Source organism: Salmo salar, chromosome ssa01, assembly GCF_905237065.1.
Source record: "Salmo salar chromosome ssa01, Ssal_v3.1, whole genome shotgun sequence".
In the NCBI taxonomy this organism is placed as follows: domain Eukaryota; kingdom Metazoa; phylum Chordata; class Actinopteri; order Salmoniformes; family Salmonidae; genus Salmo; species Salmo salar.
Window position 1 is genome coordinate 91,464,106 of NC_059442.1, and position 20,033 is coordinate 91,484,138.

General features: G+C 48.4%; 1 protein-coding gene across 1 annotated transcript in view; it reads right to left on the minus strand.

Annotated features, from left to right (window-relative positions):
• LOC106610323 (pseudokinase FAM20A) overlaps window positions 1-8,808 on the minus strand; it is a 90,535-nt gene extending 81,727 nt beyond the window's left edge. The window contains exons 1-3 of the mRNA XM_014209614.2: window positions 7,525-8,808; window positions 4,254-4,447; window positions 4,016-4,066 (exon numbers count right to left, since the gene is read on the minus strand). Coding sequence (XP_014065089.1) covers window positions 4,016-4,066; window positions 4,254-4,447; window positions 7,525-7,919 — 640 coding nt within the window. The 5' untranslated portion in view covers window positions 7,920-8,808. The remainder of the gene's footprint in view (window positions 1-4,015; window positions 4,067-4,253; window positions 4,448-7,524) is intronic.
• Between the last annotated feature and the right edge of the window lie 11,225 nt (window positions 8,809-20,033).

Here is a 20,033-nt window from a genome sequence, read left to right on the forward strand (position 1 = left end):
CTCTCGGCTTTTCTCAGCTGCTGTGTCTCTGTCGGCTGTTCTCAGACTGCTGTGTGTCTCTCAGCTGTTCTCAGACTGCTGTGTCTCTCTCGGCTGCTCTCAGACTGCTGTGTCTCTCTCAGCTGTTCTCAGACTGCTGTGTTTCTCTCAGCTGTTCTCAGACTGCTGTGTCTCTCTCGGCTGATCTCATGCTGCTGTGTTTCTCTCAGCTGCCCTCTGACTGCTGTGTCTCTCAGCTGTTCTCAGACTGTTATGTCTCTCTCAGCTGTTCTCAGCTGCTGTGTCTCTCTCAGCTGTTCTCAGACTGCTGTGTCTCTCTCAGCTGTTCTCAGACTGCTGTGTCTCTTAGCTGCTCTCAGACTGCTGTGTCTCTCTCAGCTGTTCTCAGATTGCTGTGTCTCTCTCAGCTGTTCTCAGCTGCTGTGTCTCTCTCAACTGTTCCCTGACTGCTGTGTCTCTCTCAACTGTTCCCTGACTGCTGTGTTTCTCTTAGCTGTTGTCATGCTGCTGTGTCTCTCTCGGCTTTTCTCAGCTGCTGTGTCTCTGTCGGCTGTTCTCAGACTGCTGATTCTCTCTCAGCTGTTCTCAGACTGCTGTGTCTCTCTCGGCTGTTCTCAGCTGCTGTGTCTCTCTCAGCTGTTCTCAGACTGCTGTATCTCTCTCGGCTGTTCTCAGACCACTGTGTCTCTCTCGGCTGTTCTCAGCTGCTGTGTCTCTGTCGGCTGTTCTCAGACTGCTGTGTCTCTCTCAGCTGCTCTCAGCTGCTCTGTCTCTCTCGGCTGTTCACAGACTGCTGTGTCTCTCTCAGCTGTTCTCAGCTGCTGTGTCTCTCTCTAATGATCTCAGACTGCTGTGTCTCTCTCGGCTGCTCTCAGCTGCTGTGTCTCTCTCGGTTGTTCACAGACTGCTGTGTTTCTCTCAGCTGCTCTCAGCTGCTGTGTCTCTCTCAGCTGCTCTCAGACTGCTGTGTCTCTCTCGGCTGTTCACAGACTGCTGTGTCTCTCTCAGCTGTTCTCAGCTGCTGTGTCTCTCTTGGCTGATCTCATGCTGCTGTGTCTCTCTCGGCTTTTCTCAGCTGCTGTGTCTCTGTCGGCTGTTCTCAGACTGCTGTGTGTCTCTCAGCTGTTCTCAGACTGCTGTGTCTCTCTCGACTGCTCTCAGACTGCTGTGTCTCTCTCAGCTGTTCTCAGACTGCTGTGTTTCTCTCAGCTGTTCTCAGACTGCTGTGTCTCTCTCAGCTGTTCTCAGCTGCTGTGTCTCTTTTAGCTGCTCTCAGCTGCTGTCTCTCTTAGCTGCTCTCAGCTGCTGTGTCTCTCTCAGCTGCTCTCAGAATGCCGTCTTGGCCAACCTTAGCTCGTTAAAAAACCTATCCAAAAAACACATTGTTGGTTGGGAATCTGACCCAAGTTTATTTTGATGTTCCAATCCTTGTGGTTTACTGTTGACTCTGTTCAATATTATTTTCTCTGCTCTACATCTGTTTCAGCCTGGACATCGTCCCAATGATAAGACCAGAAGGAGGACTTACTTACAGACGGGTTTCTTTATGTCTGGGTACTTAGCATGCTGTGTCAGAGAGCAAGGCTAACCAGTATCCATAAAGACACACTCTTCTCCTCCTGATTCCAACTGATTCAGCTTATTCTTCTGAAGTTGTATCTTATTCATTGTTTACAATCTCTCTCTGCTGTGTTTAACTGGAGTGGAATCAAACAGACACAAACAAGCTTTGAAGAGCAATGGGCACATTGTTGCTTTTCAGCCGTTTAAGAAGAATTGGTTGAAAAAGCCATGTAGGAATAAAAGTAGTACGGAAGAATAGAGGATTTGTGTATGTTGTTGCTGAGGTTGAAGCCACCAGTGTGTGTGTGTTGTTGCTGAGGTTGGATCCACCAGTGTGTGTATGTTGTTGCTGAGGTTGGAGCCACCAGTGTGTGTGTGTTGTTGCTGAGGTTGGAGCCACCAGTGTGTGTGTGTTGTTGCTGAGGTTGGAGCCACCAGTGTGTGTGTGTTGTTGCTGAGGTTGGAGCCACCAGTGTGTGTGTGTGTTGTTGCTGAGGTTGGAGCCAACAGTGTGTGTGTGTGTTGTTGCTGAGGTTGGAGCCACCAGTGTGTGTGTGTTGTTGCTGAGGTTGGAGCCACCAGTGTGTGTGTGTTGTTGCTGAGGTTGGAGCCACCAGTGTGTGTGTGTTGTTGCTGAGGTTGGAGCCACCAGTGTGTGTGTGTTGTTGCTGTTTACACCCCAATCTCTGGTGTGTAAACTGCTGTGGCATCACCCCAATCTCTGGTGTGTAAACTGTGGCATCACCCCAATCTCTGGTGTGTAGACTGCTGTGGCATCACCCCAATCTCTGGTGTGTAAACTGCTGTGGCATCACCCCAATCTCTGGTGTGTAAACTGTGGCATCACCCCAATCTCTGGTGTGTAGACTGCTGTGGCATCACCCCAATCTCTGGTGTGTAGACTGCTGTGGCATCACCCCAATCTCTGGTGTGTAAACTGCTGTGGCATCACCCCAATCTCTGGTGTGTAAACTGTGGCATCACCCCAATCTCTGGTGTGTAGACTGCTGTGGCATCACCCCAATCTCTGGTGTATAGACTGCTGTGGCATCACCCCAATCTCTGGTGTATAGACTGCTGTGGCATCACCCCAGTCTCTGGTGTATAGACTGCTGTGGCATCACCCCAATCTCTGGTGTGTAGACTGCTGTGGCATCACCCCAATCTCTGGTGTGTAGACTGCTGTGGCATCACCCCAATCTCTGGTGTGTAGACTGCTGTGGCATCACCCCAATCTCTGGTGTGTAGACTGCTGTGGCATCACCCCAATCTCTGGTGTGTAGACTGCTGTGGCATCACCCCAATCTCTGGTGTGTAAACTGCTGTGGCATCACCCCAATCTCTGGTGTGTAAACTGTGGCATCACCCCAATCTCTGGTGTGTAGACTGCTGTGGCATCACCCCAATCTCTGGTGTATAGACTGCTGTGGCATCACCCCAATCTCTGGTGTATAGACTGCTGTGGCATCACCCCAATCTCTGGTGTGTAGACTGCTGTGGCATCACCCCAATCTCTGGTGTGTAGACTGCTGTGGCATCACCCCAATCTCTGGTGTGTAGACTGCTGTGGCATCACCCCAATCTCTGGTGTGTAGACTGCTGTGGCATCACCCCAATCTCTGGTGTGTAGACTGCTGTGGCATCACCCCAATCTCTGGTGTGTAGACTGCTGTGGCATCACCCCAATCTCTGGTGTGTAGACTGCTGTGGCATCACCCCAATCTCTGGTGTGTAGATTGCTGTGGCATCACCCCAATCTCTGGTGTGTAGACTGCTGTGGCATCACCCTAATCTCTGGTGTGTAGACTGCTGTGGCATCACCCCAATCTCTGGTGTATAGACTGCTGTGGCATCACCCCAATCTCTGGTGTGTAGACTGCTGTGGCATCACCCCAATCTCTGGTGTGTAGACTGCTGTGGCATCACCACAATCTCTGGTGTGTAGACTGCTGTGGCATCACCCCAATCTCTGGTGTGTAGACTGCTGTGGCATCACCACAATCTCTGGTGTGTAGACTGCTGTGGCATCACCCCACTCCTACTCTCTGAGATAAAGTTTTTTAAAGAACACTCTGCCTTTGACCTAAATGAGTCTGTCTCTGCTCTCTGCCTCCAGGGATGTGACTTATGAAGTTCTGGAGATGCTACTTTATGGGCCTTGGATGAAAACCAAAGTCTTGTCAGTGGTGCAGCAGGGTGTTCGGCTCTGATAGCACGACTGAGCACCGAAGGATATAACAGGGAGAAAAAACTACAAAAGAACCAGTCATGAAGAGAACTGTGTCAACTGATTCTCTTTCCTCTCATTTCTCTCCCTGTTCTCCTCAAAACAACCATTGACACGCCAAAGCATAATAGAACACATTTTAAAAGGAATGTATGTTAGAACACAAAACACACAAATCATGCAGACACAGAACAGTGCAGATATGTTGACATGACAGGACCTTACCCTGGGTACAGTCACACGCTCCTTTGAGGGCCTTTTCATCTTGAGTGTAATCTGCATAAAGACATTTCTGCAATGAATACCTATAACAATTATATAAATGGTTAATTATTAAAGCACAAGGTCCTATAGCACCTACATGCACTGTTGACAGTGACTTTAATGCTCATATGAATTGTTATAACGCTCATATGAATACCACTTATATGAATGGTTATAACTCTCATAAGACAAGTCCTACCTGCGCTGATGACAGTGGTGGCCTGCATGTCTTGTAGCAGGCGGGTGATGGCGGGGTCATCGCGGGTGTACAGGGCATAGCGGTTGATGCCCAGGTGGAACTTCAGCCAGCTGGCCTCAGGGTCAAAGGTCACCTGGTGTTCCAGCATTGTCACGTTGAGGGCCGCTGCAGCCTCACTGTACAGCTTCATATGCCTGAGGGGAAGGGGTGGGGGGAGAGAGAGAGGGAGAGTGTGGGAGTGGGGTTAGGGTTAGGCTTATGCATAGCCTTGCCCTTGCTGTACAACGTCATATTGTATGCCTGAGGGGGAAAGAGAGGTGATCAAAACGAGGTCATGGTTAGAGTATGCCAAACAAGTTATCCTTGAAAACCTACGATACACACTGTGAAACTCATACAGTATCAAATTAAATCAAACTTTATTGAAAATGCCTTTAAAACTCCAACTCCCATGGTCAGGGCAACTGTTGCTTCACAGGACCAACAATCATCCAAACTAGCATATTTCCACAGAGGAGAACAGACTGAGAGGAGATCAGACTGAGAGGAGATCAGACTGAGAGGAGAACAGACTGAGAGGAGATCAGACTGAGAGGAGATCAGACTGAGAGGAGAACAGACTGAGAGGAGATCAGGCTGAGAGGAGAACAGACTGAGAGGAGATCAGGCTGAGAGGAGAACAGACTGAGAGGAGATCAGACTGAGAGGAGAACAGACTGAGAGGAGAACAGACTGAGAGGAGAACAGGCTGAGAGGAGAACAGACTGAGAGGAGAACAGACTGAGAGGAGAACAGACTGAGAGGAGATCAGACTGAGAGGAGAACAGACAGAGGAGATCAGACTGAGAGGAGAACAGACTGAGAGGAGAACAGGCTGAGAGGAGAACAGACTGAGAGGAGAACAGACTGAGAGGAGATCAGGCTGAGAGGAGAACAGACTGAGAGGAGAACAGACTGAGAGGAGATCAGGCTGAGAGGAGAACAGACTGAGAGGAGAACAGACTGAGAGGAGATCAGACAGAGGAGATCAGACTGAGAGGAGAACAGACTGAGAGGAGAACAGGCTGAGAGGAGAACAGACTGAGAGGAGAACAGACTGAGAGGAGATCAGGCTGAGAGGAGAACAGACTGAGAGGAGAACAGACTGAGAGGAGATCAGGCGAGAGGAGAACAGACTGAGAGGAGAACAGACTGAGAGGAGACAGAAGAGGAGATCAGACTGAGAGGAGAACAGACTGAGAGGAGATCAGACTGAGAGGAGAACAGACTGAGAGGAGAACAGACTGAGAGGAGAACAGACTGAGAGGAGAACAGACTGAGAGGAGAACAGACTGAGAGGAGATCAGGCTGAGAGGAGATCAGGCTGAGAGGAGAACAGACTGAGAGGAGAACAGGCTGAGAGGAGAACAGGCTGAGAGGAGAACAGACTGAGAGGAGAACAGACAGAGGAGATCAGACTGAGAGGAGATCAGGCTGAGAGGAGAACAGACTGAGAGGAGAACAGGCTGAGAGGAGAACAGGCTGACAGGAGAACAGACTGAGAGGAGAACAGACAGAGGGAGAACAGTCAAAGACAAATGCAGAGTATTCTCTGAGGAAAACATTTGTAGTGGCAAAGCCTACACACTGTTACCACCTCCCTCTTGGACTCTCTGACTCCCTCTCGGAGCTTCCGAGCTGTTCGCCCTCACTTAGGAATCTCCCTTCCTTCCTCTCCTCCTCTCCTGACACTTCTGTATACATATCCCCACAGAAACAGTATGGGCAGGAATCACTCCTGATCCAAAGCAAACATTCAGACCACTGAGGAGGCTGGGGAATGTGGCATTGTTGCACCGTTGTGCCAGTTTTGACTGCGGTGAGTGGGAGGGTTGGTTGTTTTACTGTGTTTAAGGATCCTCAGCTGTTGTGGTCAGATGACTGGAGGGGTCGTCAAAGCAAGTGTATTCATTCTGAGTATCCCTGACCCAACTGGCCCACAGTGACATGTCTGTGTAATCAGGAAGGCTGACCACAGACCACAACCAAAGACCACAAACCCACAGACCAGAGACCAGGGAGCAAGCAGCTAGCTGCAAAACCACATCGCCCTCCTCTTTCAGTGCTCTTGATTCAGACCATGATAATGTATGCCACACACATGCACCATAACCGTAGTGGTTGACCTGGAAGGTCTACAGTATACCATAGTGGTTGACCTGGAAGGTCTACAGTATACCGTAGTGGTTGACCTGGAAGGTCTACGGTATACCGTAGTGGTTGACCTGGACGGTCTACGGTAAACCGTAGTGGTTGACCTGGAAGGTCTACGGTATACCGTAGTGGTTGACCTGGAAGGTCTACGGTATACCGTAGTGGTTGACCTGGAAGGTCTACGGTATACCGTAGTGGTTGACCTGGAAGGTCTACGGTATACCGTAGTGGTTGACCTGGAAGGTCTACGGTATACCGTAGTGGTTGACCTGGAAGGTCTACGGTATACCGTAGTGGTTGACCTGGAAGGTCTACAGTATACCTTAGTGGTTGACCTGGAAGGTCTACAGTATACTATAACTGCCTATTTTCAGCCTCCAGATGAAACAGTCCAAACTGTCTCCAGAAGTCCACCTAAAAACCATCCATCCTCTCACTAAGTGCATTTCTCTTCTGTTAACAAGCTGCTGCAAGATTTTTCAAGACATTCCCTCTAAGCCCTAGAATAACCATTGTTATGTGCATATTTAAAACACAGCTAAGGGGGAGAAATCTTCTCTCTTCATATTTCTTGTGTTTTTCCACCATTGGAGCCCAACAGGATTTCTCTGAGGGGAACGCCCTGGGCTGTGATTGACAGGGTAAAACAGGAGCAGCTACAATCTGTTCAGCTCTCACAGGTTTAAAGGGTTTGATCGGGTTTAAGAGTCTTGTTTACCTAGCACAGGGAGATCCAGACATAGGCTCTCAATGCCATGTGAGTGTTGCTACCAGCCCTCCATTAAATGCTGTTTATGACATGGACTTAAGAGACAGTTTATAGGATTAGTCTTTATGGGAAAATTGCTTGCCGAAGAGAAAAAGTGTTGAGTCGTCGACGTGCCTGTGCTTGAGTGCCTGTGTGTGTGTGTGTTTCTGCATGTGTCAGGGACCCACAGCCGTCGTGTCAGTGACCCTACCCCTCCACCACAGCCAAGCCAAGCCACAGTAGGGAAAATGTCTAGTCCCACCAAAACCCAATCACAACCATAAAACATTGACAAAGGTCTAAACTCTGGTCTCTGTGTACTGTACTCACCTCTCCCAGCGCAAGACCTTCCTCCTGTAATACTCCATTAGCTCTTCAGACTGCATCAGCCTCTCTTCCAGCCCCAGCTCCGGTGTCTGAATGTTATACAGGGGGTGAGCAAACAGCCTCCCCAGCTTCGAGCCCCAATCTGTGGGGTTGTCCGTAGCTCCGACCCCCTTACCCTGGAGGTCTATGGAGGTGATGTTGGAGAACCAGGGGATGGTGAGGCCATTGTACCCAGCAAGGGTGAAGTTAGTCCCCCTGGATTGGGGACAGAGGCAGCCTCCATTCCCGGGTCCTGGTTGTCTGTCGCGGAGCTTGGGGAGCAGGACGAAGTAGAGGTCAGCGGTGAAGATGGCTGTGAGGGTCACAGCCAGGAGCAGACGATCTCTCCTCATCATCATACTGGGAGGATGGAAGGGTGAGGAGACAGAGAGAGAGAGAGATGGATGGAGCAGAGAGACAGAGAGAGAGATGGAGCAGAGAGACAGAGAGAGAGATGGAGCAGAGAGACAGAGAGAGAGGGAGATGGAGGGGAGAGACAGAGAGAGACCAGAGAGAATGATGGAGTGGAGAGACAGAGGTCAGATCCGGGTCTCTATCTGTATGTAATCTTCCTGGATGAAGGCGGTCAAAGCCCCAAACGTGTTGGACACAGTCAATGTTCCAGGTTCCAGGTGCTTGTTCTGGCTCAGACCAGATGAGAGACAGTGTGTTGCTCACGCCAAATGATAAGTTGCAATGTGGCTCCAAGCAGAGGTCCACTTGGCTTTGTTAAGAGAGTGTGTGTCCACCTCTTGTCAAAGCAGTATGTAGAGTGCAGTTCAGTTGGCTTCTGTCTTCCTGGTCTTGCTCTGATGGTGTGTGTGTATTTGTTGCACGCTGTAAGTGGGAGGTTGCAGGTCTAAGTCCAGTGTGTGTGTGTGAATATCCTGGCTGCCTTTCGTCCTCCTGAACACATTCCTCTTTATCTTGAACTGGCTCTGGCGAATGGTGTTCTCTGAGCAAAGAAATCTGAGTGTGTGTTTGTGTTTGGTGTGTTTGTGTCAACAGATTTACAAGTGTTTGTGCATGTGTCTGAGTTGGTCTCTTTGTATGTGTGTATGGTGTATGTGTGGTGTGTGTGTGTGCTAGGTAATCCTTCTCATTGTAATTGCCTTGTTTCTGGTCATGTCTCCTGTTCTCCTCTCCTCTGTTGGGTGTCAGGTCTGAAAACAAACCCTTTCAACAACCTCTTAACACCCCCTCAACACCTTCCCAACCTCCCCTCAACACCCCCCAACACCCTCTCAACACTCCCTCAACAACCTCTCAACACCCCCCAACCTCCCTTCAACACCCCTCAACACCCTCTCAACACCCCCTCAACAACCTCCCAACATCCCCCAACAACCTCTCAACACCCCCCCAACAACCTTTCAACACCCCCTCAACACCCTCTCAACACCCCCTCAACACCCTCTCAACACCCCCTCAACAACCTCCCAACAACCTTTCAACACCCCCTCAATACCCTCTCAACACCCTCTCAACACTGTCTCAACACCCCCTCAACACCCTCTCAACACCCCTCAACACCCTCCCAACCTCCCCTCAACACCCCCCAACACCCTCCCAACATCCCCCAACAACCTCTCAACATCCCCCAACAACCTCTCAACACCCCCCCAACAACCTTTCAACACCCCCTCAACACCCTCTCAACACTGTCTCAACACCCTCTCAACACCCTCTCAACACCACCTCAACACCCCCAATACCCCTCAACACCCTCTCAACACCCCCAACACCCCCTCAACACCCCCAACAACCTCTCAACACCCCCTCAACAACCTCTCAACATCCCTCAACACCCCCTCAACAACCTCTCAACACCCTCCCAACACCCCCCCAACAACCTCTCAACACCCCCTCAACAACCTCTCAACACCCCCCAACAACCTCTCAACACCCCCTCAACACCCCCAACAACCTCTCAACACCCCCTCAACAACCTCTCAACATCCCTCAACACCCCCTCAACAACCTCTCAACAACCCCTCAACAATCTCTCAACACCCCCTCAACACCCCCCCAACTCCCTCTCAACACCCCCTCAACACCCTCTCAACAGCCCCTCAACACCCTTCGACAACCTCTCAACACCCCCTCAACAACCTCTTCACAACCCCTCAACAACCTCTAAACATCCTTTCAACAAACTCTCAACACCCCCTCAACATCCTCTCAACAACCCCTCAACAACCTCTCAACAACCTCTTTACACCCCCTCAACAACCTCTCAAAAACCTCTAAACATCCTCTCAACAACCTCTCAACACCCTCTCTTTTTCTTTCTTCTCCTCCATCTCTCTCCTCTCATCTCTCTCCTCTCCTCCAATCTCTCTCTCCTCTCCACCTCTCTCCTGCATTCTCTCTCCTCTCCACCTCTCTGCTCTCCTCCATTCTCTCCTCTCCACTTCTTTCTCCCCTCCTCCCCCTTTCCACTTCCTTCCACCTCCTCCATTTTATTATTCTCCACCCATCTCCTGCAATCTCTCACCTGTTCCTCAATCAGATTTACTCTCTCATCTCCTCTTTACTCTATATCTTCCTCTCCTCTACACTGCTCCTTACTTTTGTCTCCGCTCCGCTCTGTTCAGCTCCAAGGCACTGTTCCAACAGCACTTTCCTTCCCGTCCCACTTCCCATGCAGACACATGCACACACGTGCACACACAGACGCACACGCACACACACACCTCCCCTGCTCCGTCACACTTGCCAGAGGGAGAGAGGGAGGGAGGGAGGGAGGGAGAGAGGGAGAGAGGGAGGGAGGGAGGGAGGGAGGGAGGGAGGGAGGGAGGGAGGGAGGGAGGGAGGGAGGGAGGGAGGGAGGGAGGGAGGGAGGGAGGGAGGGAGGGAGAGGGAGAGAGAGGGAGGTAGGGAGGTAGGGAGGGAGGGAGGGGGAGAGAGAGGGAGGTAGGGAGGGAGGGAGGGAGGGAATGGTAAAGAGAGCTAGAACAAGTAACACATGCACAGAGTCAGACAGTGTCTACAGACAGCAACTCTGCCTTTCTTCTACTGTTTCACTGAGAAGGTCCTTCAATGGCACCACTAAAAGTCACAGTAGACTGCATTTGTTATTCTAATACTTTGAGCAGCAAGAAACTCAGAGGGTACTTCCCAGACTGTTGTTACCGTGGTATTTTAGAAACATCAGTCGTGTGTTTGGGTGTGTGTGAGGAACTCTGGCAAAGCTACGCTATGACGTCTCCAACTCATTCTCTGGAGTGTTTTCTCTCTTTCTCTCTCTCTCTCTCTCTCTCTCCAATATCAATATCAATTTAAGGGCTTTATTGGCATGGGAAACATATGTTAACATTGCCAAAGCAAGTGAAGTAGATAATAAACAAAAATTAGCAGTGAACATTACACTCACAAATTTCCAAAAGAATAAAGACATTTCAAATGTCATATTATGTCTATATACAGTGTTGTAACGATGTGCAAATAGTTAAAGTACAAAAGGGAAAATAAATACACGTAAATATAGGTTGTATTTACAATGGTGTTTGTTCTTCACTGGTTGCCCTTTTCTTGTGGCAACAGGTCACAAATATTGCTGCTGTGATGGCACACTGGTATTCCACCCAGTAGATATGGGAGTTTATCATCATTGGGTTTGTTTTCAAATTCTTTGTGGATCTGTGCAATCTGAAGGAAATTTGTGTCTCTAATATTGTCATACATTTGGCAGGAGGTTAGGAAGTGCAGCTCAGTTTCCACCTCTTTTTGTCGGCAGTGTGCACATAGCCTGTCTTCTCTTGAGAGCCAGGTCTGCCTTCGGCGGCCTTTCTCAATAGCAAGGCTATGCTCACTGAGTCTGTAAATAGTCAAAGTTTTCATTAAGTTTGGGTCAGTCACAGTGGTCAGGTATTCTGCAACTGTGTACTATCTGTTTAGGGCCAAATAGCATTCTAGTTTGCTATGTTTTTTTGTTAATTCTTTCCAATGTGACAAATAATTCTTTTTTAGTTTTCTTGTGATTTGGTTGGGTCTAATTGTGTTGCTGTCCTGGGGCTCTTTGTGGTGTGTTTGTGTATATGAACAGAGCCCCAGGACCAGCTTGCTTAGGGGACTCGTCTCCAGGTTAATCTCTCTGTTGGTGATGGCTTTGTTATGGAAGGTTTGGGAATCACTTCCTTTTAGGTGGTTGTAGAATTGAATGGGTCTTTTCTGGATTTTGCATGCATTATTTGGTGTTTCACGTTGTACAGTGAGGATTTTTTGGCAGAATTCTGCATGTTTGGTGTTTGTCCTATTTTGTGAATTCTTGGTTGGTGAGCGGACCCCAGAGCGCACAACCATTATGGGTAATGGGTTCTGTAACTGATTCAAGTATTTTTTTGCCAGATCCTAATTGGTATGTTGAATTTTATGTTCCTTTTGATGGCATAGAAGGCCCTCCATGCCTTGTCTCTCAGCTCGTTCACAGCTTTGTGGAAGTTACCTGTGGCGCTGATGTTTAGGCCGAGGTATCTATAGTTTTTTGTGTGCTCTAGGGCAATGATGTCTAGATGCAGTTTGTATTTGTGGTCCTGGCAACTGGACCTTTTTTGGAACACCATTATTTTTTGTCTTCCTGAGATTTACTGTCAGGGCCCAGGTCTGATAGAATCTGTGCAGAATATCTAGATGCTGCTGTAGGCCCTCCTTGGTTGGTGACAGAAGCACCAGATCATCAGCAAACAGTAGACATTTGACTTCAGATTCTAGTAGGGTGAGGCCGGGTGCTGCAGACTGTTCCAGTGCCCTCGCCAATTCGTTTATATATATGTTGAAGAGAGTGGGGCTTAAGCTGCATCCCTGTCTCACCCCACGGCCCTGTGGAAAGAAATGTGTTTTTGGCCAATTGTGTAAAAGGATTTTATAATGTCGTATGTTTCCATCAATTTGTATAGCAGACCCTCATGCCGCATTTAGTCAAAAGCTTTTTTGAAATCAACAAAGCATGAGAAGTTACCTGTGGTAAAAAGCCAATTGGACATTTGCTCATTACATTGTTTTCACTGAGGAAATGAACTAGTCTGCTGTTATTAATGATAACGCAGAGGATTTTCCCAACGTTGCCGTTGACGCATATCCCACTGTAGTTATTGGGGTCAAATTTGTCTCCACTTTTGTGGATTGGGGTGATCAGTCCTTGGTTCCAAATATTGGGGAAGATGCCAGAGCTGAGGATGATGTTAAAGAATTTAAGTATAGCCAATTGGAACTTGTGGTCTGTATATTTTATAATTTCATTGAGGTTGGAGGATTTGTATTTTGTGCTGTGGTTCATTCAATGTAATTGGAGAATCCAGTAGGATCTGGTAGTCTTGAATAGTTGATTCTAAGATTTGTATTTGCCCCTGTCTCTCTCTTTCTAAGAAGAAAAAAATGTACCCAGACACTCCTTGATTGATGTTGGAAATGAGCGAAAGGCGTCCGTAACCTGACATTTTATCTGTTAAAGTGCGTCTGTGTGAAGACACTCAACAGTGAGTGAACACGCCATAGAATAGCTAGGAATACCACAACTATGTCAGTTAAGAGCGTTGTGTAATGAACGCGAAGGGAGAAAAGGTGTAGATTCACAAGCAGAGCGCGGCAGGTGTTTATTTCGCCTTTGCAGAAGACAGGAATCGTGGTCACAGGCAGGCAATGGTCATACATAGGTAGTAGGCAAACAGGCAGTTGAATCAAAACTAGGACTGAAGGCTATAACTGGTTCTCACAAATGAGCTAGGGAAAGGCTTTGTAGAGTCAAAACGAACAATACCTCACAAAGGCACAAACAGAATGAACTGAACTAAATAAGGAGCCGATGAGACCAGGTTAGTAACTAACACAGGTGAAATCAATGAACAAAAATGAAAGACAGGGCTACGTTCAAGAACACAAAAAAACAGAACACAAGGTTGACTAAGAAAATAAATACAGAACCTTACACATTGGGCCAGTAACCGAAAGGTTGCTGGTTCAAATCCCCAAGCCAAGTAGGTGAAAAATTGGTTAAATGACACAAAAATAAGTTAAATATGATTAGCTATTGTTCTAACAAACATAAATGCTTGATGTAAAAATACACATGTTATTTAGATAGGCGACGACCACACTTTTTCACAAATGACTGAGCTTTCCATTGAATCAAACTGTCGTTTGTATGTGGTTCCTTAAAATGCCGTTGTCACAGTGTTTACTTAGCGAAGACAAAGTCGGCCCATTCTGGAAGGTCCCCCCCGAAATAAACCTTGGTAGGCTAACAGTGATAGAGAGAAATCATTTTTTTAAATTATAATACGAGTTCAATCCATACTTCCTTCAGATTATCATCTAATGTCTGTGTTATGAACCATGAGTTGTTTACTTGCTGTGAGATAACCCTGTCTGTGACTGTTTTTGTTTTATCCCAAACACTGCTCTGTTCCTACTAACAATGTTGTTTTCCCTCTCTCCCCAGAAAGCCATAACCAAGTTTAAAATAGCCTAACCCTGGTTTTGGGGAAAAACACAAGGAAGACACATACAGGAAATACATTGGGGGGAATTGAATAAGAAAAGACCACAACCAAACAACCCCAGGTTGTACGGTTTTATTTCTATAATTCAAATGTGCAGTGATAAGGATGGGATAGATAATATTGTACAAAAATGAATTGTGCTGATAAAGGTTTAGTGTACTGGTGGGAGCAGTGACCTGGGGAAGAGCTGGTCTGGGAACCAGCTCAAGTTCCTGCAGCACATTGTCAAGACAACCCTGAGATCAGACATAGCCCTGGTCTCAGAGTCCCCGAAGACCATCATTATTCTGGAGTTGACAGTCTCTTGGGAAGATCATCTTGAGGAGGCATACGAGAGGAAGAGGGCCAAGTACGAGGGACTGGTCATCGACTGTCGGAAGCAGGTTTGGAAGGCTAGGTGCATGCCTATCGAGGTAGGATGCAGGGGTTTTGCTGGCCAATCCCTCTACAGAGCCTACAACACACTTGGCATCAATGGAGCGAAGAGGAGGAGAGCCATCAGCAACACCATCGAGGCAGCCGAAAAAGCCTCAAGATGGCTCTGGATCAAGAGAGGAGTCTGGGTCTGATCAACTTCGACTGGATCGCCTGGGTGAGGGTGTCTGATGTTGAAAGACCCAAAACACCCTATGACCCCAGGTTATATTACTGATGATGTGTCCATGTATTCATTCAATCAGTCATAAATGTGTCTCTACCCGTTCCTTCACACACAGTCAAGCCTGGTGTGTTTTATGTTGACATGACATCACATGGTTCCTGTTATTGAGTCTTTACAATGATGTCACGAGAACCAGAAACATGTTGTGGGAGATGATAGTTCCAAACAGGTTGGACAGATAGATGGGAAAGATTGGAGGAGGACGAGGAGGAGGAGAGAGAGAGAGCGAGAGAGAAAGAGGGGGGAGAGGTGATAAAATGAATAGATGAATAGATAAAGGACGAGAGAGGAAAAAAACCTTTGATGCTCTAGAGGGGAGTTCCAGCCAGTAGTTTAGTCATTACCCTGGCAGGACGCAAGCCATGCCATAGCATAGCACCCAGTTACGTGCCATCAGGGTAGGCAGTACTAACCCTGTGATAATCTAATAAAAAAGCGGTTATGAAAAGCCAAATACAATTTGTCATTATATAAAAAAAAATGTAATTCTTTGTTATTTAATCTTTTTTCTTATTGATTCTGGTTGGTTTTATACAGAAAATCTAAAAGTTTGCTAAAAGTGCATCAAAACCTCAGGAAAGGCAGCAGGGTATTCATGCCTTTCTTTCCATCCATTCAAAGCCATTAAAATCCTTGAATCGTGCGGCTTTATCTGACTCCAGTCTATATTTGTGTTTCCAAACTAATGGGCGTTAATATGGAATTGGTCCCCCCCTTGTCATTGTAACAGCCTCCACTCTTCTGGGAAAGCGTTCCACTAGATGTTGGAACATTACTGCGGGGACTTGCTTCCATTCAGCCACAAGAGCATTAGTGAGGTTGGGCACTGATGTTGGGCTATTGGGCCTGGCTCACAGTCGGCGTTCCAATGCATCCCAAAGGTTTCGATGGGGTTGAGGTCAGGCTCTGTGCAGGCCAGTCGTTCTTCCACACCAATCTCGACAAACCATTTCTGTATGGACCTCGCTTTGTGCACGGGGTTATTGTCATACTGAAACAGGGAAAGGCCTTCCCCAAACTACTGCAACAAAGTTGGAAGCACAGAATCATCTAGAATGTCATTGTATGCTGTAACGTTAAGAATTCCCTTCACTGGAACTAAGGGGCCTAGCTTGAACCATGAAAAACAGCCCCAGACCATTCATCCTCTTCCACCAAACTTTACAGTCGGCACTATGTATTCGGGCAAGTAGCATTCTCCTGGCATCTGCCAAACCCAGATGGTGAAGCGTGCTTCATCACTCCAGAGATCACGTTTCCGCTGCTCCAGAGTCCAATGGCAGCAAGCTTTACACTACTCCAGCCGACGCTTGGCATGGCGCATGGTGATCTTTGCCCATTTCATGAAGCTCCCGACGAACAGTTATCAGCGCTTTCGGAATCAGTTTGGAACTTAGTGGTGAGTGTTGCAACCAAGGACAGACGATTTTTATGTGCTACGCACTTCAGCACTCACCGGTCCTGTTCTGTGAGCTTGTGTGGCCTATCACTTTGTGGCTGAGCTGTTGTTGCTCCTAGACATTTCCACTTCACAATAACAGCACCAAAACAGGCCAATATATGGAGGCATTATAGATGGTACTAACAGACCAATATATGGAGACATTATAAACTCAGCAAAAAGAGAAACGTCCTCTCACTGTCAACTGCGTTTATTTTCAACAAACTTAACGTGTAAATATTTGTATGAACATAACAAGATTCAACAACTGAGACATAAACTGAACAAGTTCCACAGACCAACAGAAATTGAATAATGCGTCCCTGAACAAAGGGGGGACGTCAAAATCAAAAGTAACAGTCAGTATCTGCAGTGCATCTCCGCCTCATGGACTGCACCAGATTTGCCAATTCTTGCTGTGAGATGTTACCCCACTCTTCCACCAAGGCACCTGCAAGTTCCCGGACATTACTGGGGGGAATGGCCCTAGGCCTCACCCTCCGATCCCAGACGTGCTCAATGGGATTGAGATCCGGGCTCTTCGCTGGCCATGGCAGAACACTGACATTCCTGTCTTGCAGGAAATCACGCACAGGACGAGCAGTATGGCTGGTGACATTGTCATGCTGGAGAGTCATGTCAGGATGAGCCTGCAGGAAGAGTACCACATGAGAGAGGAGGATGTCTTCCCTGTAACGCACAGCGTTGAGATTGCCTGCAATGACTACAAGCTCAGTCTGATGATGCTGTGACACACCGCACCAGACCATGATGGACCCTCCACCTCCAAATCGATCCCGCTCCAGAGTACAGGCCTCGGTGTAAAGTCCTGTCTGGTCCAGCGACGGTGGGTTTGTGCCCATAGGCGACGTTGTTGGATGTGATATCTGGTGTGGACCTGCCTTACAACAGGCCTTACAAGCCTACAGTCCAGCCTCTCTCAGCCTATTGCGGACAGTCTGAGCACTGATGGAGGGATTGTGCGTTCCTGGTGTAACTCGGGCTGTTGTTGTTGACATCCTGTACCTTTCCCACAGGTGTGATGTTTGGATATACCAATCCTGTGCAGGTGTTGTTACACGTGGTCTGCCACTGCGAGGATGATCAGCTGTCCGTCCTGTCTCCCTGTAGCGCTGTCTCACAGTACTGACATTGCAATTTATAGCCCTGGCCACATCTGCAGTCCTCATGCCTCCTTGCAGCATACCTAAGGCACGTTCAAGCAGATGAGCAGGGACCCTGGGCATCTTTCTTTTGGTGTATTTCAGAGTCAGTAGAAAGGCCTCTTTGCTGTCCTAAGTTTTCCATAACTGTGACCTTAAATGCCTACCGTCTGTAAGCTGTTCCACAGGTGCATGTTCATTAATTGTTTATGGTTCATTGAATAAGCATGGGAAACAGTGTTTAAACCCTTTACAATGAAGGTCTGTGAAGTTATTTGGATTTTTACAAATTATCTTTGAAAGACAGGGTCCTGAAAAAGGGATGTTTCTTTTTTTGCTGAATTTCTAATGTCTCTATATATTGGTGTTATAGGTGTCGTAAGGATTGGACTAAGGCGCAGCGGGTAAAGTGCTTATCTTCTTCATTTATTTAAATATAACACTTGAACAAAATAAACAAAACGATGAAACAGTTCCGTAAGTCAACACAGGCTATACAGGAAAACAACCACCCACAAAACACAAGTGAAACAAAGACAACTAAATATGGCCTCCAATTAGAGACAACGGCAACCAGCTGCCTCTAATTGGAGGTCATTGCCAAAAACCCCAACATAGAAATAGAAAACTAGATAAACATAGAAATAGATAACATAGAACCTAAACCCCAAAACACACAAAACAAACACCCCCTGCCGCCCCCTTCCCAATCCTCCCACTACGGAGGTGGCTCTGGCTCTGGGCGTAGCTCCCCTTCAGAAGACTCTGGGCTGCGTGGCATCGCTGGAGACTCCGGGCTGCGCGGCATCACTGGAGACTCCGGGCTGAGGAGCGTCGCTGGAGGCTCCTGGCTGTGGAGCGTCGCTGGAGGCTCCGGGCTGAGGAGCGTCGCTGGAGGCTCCGGGCTGAGGAGCGTCGCTGGAGGCTCCGGGCTGAGGAGCGTCGCTGGAGGCTCCGGGCTGAGGAGCGTCGCTGGAGGCTCAGGAGCGTCGCTGGAGGCTCAGGGCTGAAGAGCATCGCTGGAGGCTCAGGGCTGAGGAGCGTCGCTGGAAGCTCCGGGCTGAGGAGCGTTGCTAGAGGCTCCGGGCTGAGGAGCGTCTCTGTAGGTTCCGGCCTGGGGACCTTTGCTGCAGGCTCTGTGCCATGGGTCATCCCTACTGGTTCCGCGTCATGGATAATCACTGGAGGCTTTGTGCGGTGGATCATCACTGGAGGCTCCGGGCCATGGGTTATCACTGGAGGCTTCGTGCCATTGATCATCCCTACAAGCTCCGGGCCATGGATCATCACTGGAGGCTTCGTGCCATGGATTAACACTACAGGCTCCGGGCCATGGATCAGCTTCATGCCATGGATTATCGCTGGAGACGTCGGACCATTGACCATCATTAGAGGCTTCCTTTGGGGCGCTGGAACTGGTCTCACCGGACTGGGGAGACGTACTTCGGACCGTGTGCTCACAGCAGGCACCGGCCTTACCGGGCTATGGTGGAGCACTGGAGGTAGAGTGCGCGGAGCAGGCACAGGGTACACTGGGTCTTGGAGGCGCACTGGAGGTCTGGAGCGCACGGCCTGCACAACCCGTCCTGGCTGGATGGTCACTGTAGCCCTGCACGGGCGCAGCGCTGGCACAGGGCGAACTGGGCTGTGCTGGGGAATGAGGGCTGCCGTGTGTAGAGCAGGCGCAAGGTAAACTGGGCCGAGGAGACACACTGGAGACCAGATCCGTTGTGCTGGCACACTTCTTCCTGGCTGCCGGCCAACTCTCGCCCGGCAATGCTGCGGAGCCCTTATTGGCCGCGCCGGACTGTGCGTGTGTATAGGCGACACCGTGCGCATTTCTGCGTAACAAGGTGCTTGCTTGATCCGTCGCGCCCCATAATAAGCACGGGGAGTTGGCTCAGGTCTCCACTCTGACTCTGCCAAACTCCCCGTGTGCCACCCCCAATTTTTTTTGGGGGGGGGGGGTGCCTCTCGGCCTCATGTAGCTCCTTTGATTTTCTCTCCCAGAAACGTCGTTCTGCCTCCCACGTCCATCCTTCTCCTCAGTGCTCCAATCCCCGCTGCTTGGTCCTTGTTTGGTGGGTGGTTTTGTCATAGGCGTCGTAAGGATTGGACCAAGGCACAGCGGGTAAAGTGCTCATCTTCTTAATTTATTTAAAGATAACACTTGAACAAAATAAACAAAACGACGAAACAGTTCCGTAAGGCAACACAGGCTATACAGGAAAACAACCACCCACAAAACACAAATGAAACAAAACACAACTAAATATGGCCTGCAATTAGAGACAATGACAACCAGCTGCCTCTAATTGGAAGTCATTGCCAAAACCCCCAACATAGAAATAGAAAACTAGACATAAACATAGAAATAGATAACATAGAACCGAAACAAACACCCCCTGCCACGCCCTGACCAAACTACAATGACAAATAACCTGGTCAGGTCGTGACAATTGGTCTGTTAGCGCCACCTATAATGTCTCCATATATTGGTCTGTTACTACCACTTACACTACCGGTAAAACCTTTTAGAACACCTAGTCATTCAATGTTTTTCCTTTATTTGTACTATTTTCTACATTGTAGTAACCAAAAAAAGTGCTAAACAAATCAAAATATATTTTATGTTTGAGATTCTTCAAGTAGCCACATTTTACCTTGATGACAGCTTTGCACAGTCTTGGCATTCTCTCAACCAGCTT